The following is a 3,392-nucleotide window of genomic DNA, read 5'->3' as shown; positions in this document are numbered from 1 at the left end:
AGGGACATCTGCACCCAGAGCAGGGTGCTCAGAGCCCCAAACAGCCTGACCTGGGATGGTGCCAGGGATGGGGCTTCTGCCACCTCTCTGGGCAACCTGGGCCAGGGTCTCACCACCCTCAGCGGCAAACATTTCTTCCTTCTCTTACATAGAAGGAAAAACAAATTTCTTGGATCTCAATCTCACCTCTTGGAGCTGGAGTATTTCTGCTTCAAGACCTTTGAGCTTCTTCTCGCTCTCTTTGGACTGTGCAAAGATCTCGTCTCGGGATGCACGGGCCTCTTCCAGCTCCCGCTGGTAGTCTTTCATCTGAGCCTGCGGTTGGAAAGCAGCGGCAAGAAAAGCCATGAATTCATTTTCATCGTTAAACTTCCTTTTCTCATCTTTTCCAGCACTCGGCTCCTTGTTGGAAATATCACGTTATGAGTTCACCTCATATAACCTCGTTTCAACAGTCAATTTCTTGTAGTGAATAACTCTGATAAAAACCTACTCCGTTACATTTGTCATGAAACCCACTGAGAGGGAAAACTGGAATGTAGAAAATTTACTTAACTGACAAAACCACCCCAAAGGTTTTAACAACAAAGGGAGGTGAGGACTGTCCTCAGTGCAGAACCAACGTGGTGCCCCATGTTGCACACCCGGACGCCCACATTTACACTTCCCAAACACCATTAACGCAGACCGAGACCTCCACCTGCACGAGTTTGACAGGAGGTGCTAAAAGAGTGAGAAAGTTGGAGAAACTGCGTCTGGGTTGTAGCTGCATCTTCAGAAATCACCAGCCGTGAGACCCCTTATTTCAGGTCTTGCAGCTTTGGGCCACGGCCCTGAGAATTTTGGGCAAAATTAAACTCTACCAAATGCTGAATATATTTTGGAGAATGGGAAGTAAGCCCTTGACACAAGGACAGGGTTTTTTTTTCTTGCCCAAGTGAAAAGAATGGGCATCTTGAAGCTTTTTAAAAGCAACTCCAATTTACTCCTCATTTTTCTCTGGAGTGTTTTTGGCTGGAAAAACAGCTCGAGGAAGCAGCAGTCAGCAGGAGCTGAGCTCAAATCAGTAAATTCAAAGGTGCGGCCAACCATAAATTTTAAAACCATGTCCTAGAAAGCAACACCCAGTGAGTCCTTCAGCAAAGTGTGGAAATAAAGACGATGATGACTGTGGAGCAGAAGTATGGAGGGGACAGTCTGAACTCCTTACCGACCACGGGGTGGGAGGAGTGTTGACCGGGGGATAAGCTCAGGCCAGACACTCCATGGTGTGTCAGCAGTCGGGTCTGACACCCCTTTTGCCTTCAAGCTACAAATGGTTTTAACAAAAAGCAACCCCCCAACACTGTCCCCAGGAGAGGAAGCGGCTCCGTTACCGGCTGTGCCTACCTGCAGCTTACGCAGCTGTTTGATTGCTTCGTCTCGAGCCTTGTTTGCGGCTTCGATCTGACCTTCCAGGTCCTTCAGATCCATCTCCATCTTCTTCTTGGCTGCCACGGCCAGAGCCCTCTGTTTGCGCTCGTCTTCCAGCTCTGCCTCCAGCTCCCGCACCTGCGAAACAAGCATGTGACAAAGGCAAAACTCAACTAAAGCACTCAGTGACTCCAGAAGGCCTTGGCAGAGCAGAGTGAACGTTACTCAGCTGGAGCAGGGTACAGAACACGGCACCATGGGAAGACTCTGCAGACGGCAAAACCAAATCCACCACCTGGAAGCAGAGATCTCTGATCGGACAGTAAGGGAAACAGAGACAAACGCAGCATCTGAAGCATTTCATCCGGTCAGCCACTTCGTGACCATCATCTCGCCCAGCGCATCGCATCGACCCATGTCTGGGCACTGTGCTAGGGCACGTGTCACTAATTCTGACACTGAGGAAAAGAAGAAATAGAATCACCTTATTTTCTCTCTCTCAATAAAAGCTATCTTTCCTCTCCCAACAGCAGCGCTACCAGCAGTTACCCAAACCAGACCAGAGCAACATCTAAGCAGGATCCCAAACCTCTCCAAAAATACAGCCGAGCCAGAAACGCCGCAGGTTACCGACACGAAAGGAGGTATTTCATTCTGAGACACCTTCCGCCTCACACTGGGTCAGGAGCTCGGGGCCAGAGCAGAACAGCAGCTGTGCATCGCAGTGAACAACCACAGCCCTCCAGGCCACGCTTATTTCTAAGAGATCTTTAATCTGGTGACATTTAAGTTCTTGTTTTCTTGTGATAAATCTTGAAATACTGGGTGTTTTGTCCTCAAAACTTCATACTAATTTGGGACCATCTCCTCTTACAAGCATGAAGTTTTAGAAGGACTCATCGGATCTCTGCTTTGGGTTACTCAAATTCTCAAGCCTGGCAATTCTGGAACCTCTGCCCTGATTTTCACTTAGGAAACTTTTTGCTTAATCACAGTCTTCCAGCTTCTCTTAGCAACTGCAGACCCCGTACATCTAACAGGATGGGCCTGAAAGCCCAAACAACATCCCCCCGTCCCTGAAATACACCCAGGCAGCAGCTGCCAAACCTCTGCTGGGACACTGGCGCATTTGGAGGACCATCAGCACCAGACCGACCTGAACAGTTACCAGTGGCCAGTCCTCAACAAGATCTGTTCTACTGCTGGTAAAGGGCAGCGTGCGGCATTTCTACTGAGTTTTGGGTTGTGGTAGCAAGTTATAACCGAAGTCCCAGAGCTTTGGCAAAAGCCCCTCACGCCCTTCCCACTGTGAAGGATAGTAAAATAGACCTACTTGTTTAACGAGCATCCTCTTCTTCTCCTCATTCTGCTCATCTCTGGCTTGCAGATCTCTGTCAAACTGGGCTTTCATAGCTTGCATGTTCACCTCCAAACGGAGCTTAGCATCTTCTGTGGCCTGCAGTTCATCTTCCAGTTCCTCAAGCTGAGTCCTCATTTCTTCGACCTGTTGCTCTAAAGTTCTCTTTGACTTCTCCAGTTCATGGACCTAAGCCACAAGCATTGATCAGACGCTCTCCTCAAGGCATCTCACAATCAGCAGTTGTTCACGGCACAGTAAGATGTTACCTGAACTCAGACACCTGCATTTTGTGATGCTCTGAACCAGACACTGAATTAGAACAGGCAGAGCAGCACCTCTAAGCATGCATTAGAGAACCCAGCAAACATCTACGCAGGTGACTGGAGGGATGAGGTGTGCAGTGTCACAAAAAAGGCAGTAGTGAGGCAACCTCGGAACCCCAGCACAGGGGCCACGAGTCACTGGGCCAGCAGCTTCTGCTCTCCGTGGCTGCACATCTTTTGAAGACCACCCCCTTATTCTGAGCATGAATTCCTCCAGAACTTTTGGTTATAAATGTCAACTTCAAAAAATTGTTTCTGGGTCAAATATGCTTCTGCAGCCAAGGAGCTCTCCTGTG

The 3,392-nt window shown here is 48.9% G+C and overlaps 1 protein-coding gene across 1 annotated transcript in view; it reads right to left on the bottom strand.

The window, feature by feature from the left end:
• The window catches only part of MYH10 (myosin, heavy chain 10, non-muscle), a gene marked incomplete at its 5' end in the record, with an annotated part of 50,423 nt that overhangs the window by 3,311 nt on the left and 43,720 nt on the right, over positions 1–3,392 (bottom strand). Inside the window, 3 exons of the mRNA XM_010143630.1 lie at positions 187–315; positions 1,390–1,551; positions 2,747–2,959. Of these exons, the coding sequence (XP_010141932.1) occupies positions 187–315; positions 1,390–1,551; positions 2,747–2,959 (504 nt within the window). The remainder of the gene's footprint in view (positions 1–186; positions 316–1,389; positions 1,552–2,746; positions 2,960–3,392) is intronic.

The sequence above is a fragment of the Buceros rhinoceros genome, unplaced genomic scaffold (genome assembly GCF_000710305.1).
Source record: "Buceros rhinoceros silvestris isolate BGI_N320 unplaced genomic scaffold, ASM71030v1 scaffold7899, whole genome shotgun sequence".
Classification (NCBI taxonomy): domain Eukaryota; kingdom Metazoa; phylum Chordata; class Aves; order Bucerotiformes; family Bucerotidae; genus Buceros; species Buceros rhinoceros.
Note: the sequence above shows the minus strand (reverse complement) of the source record. Positions and strands in the feature narration are given on the sequence as shown.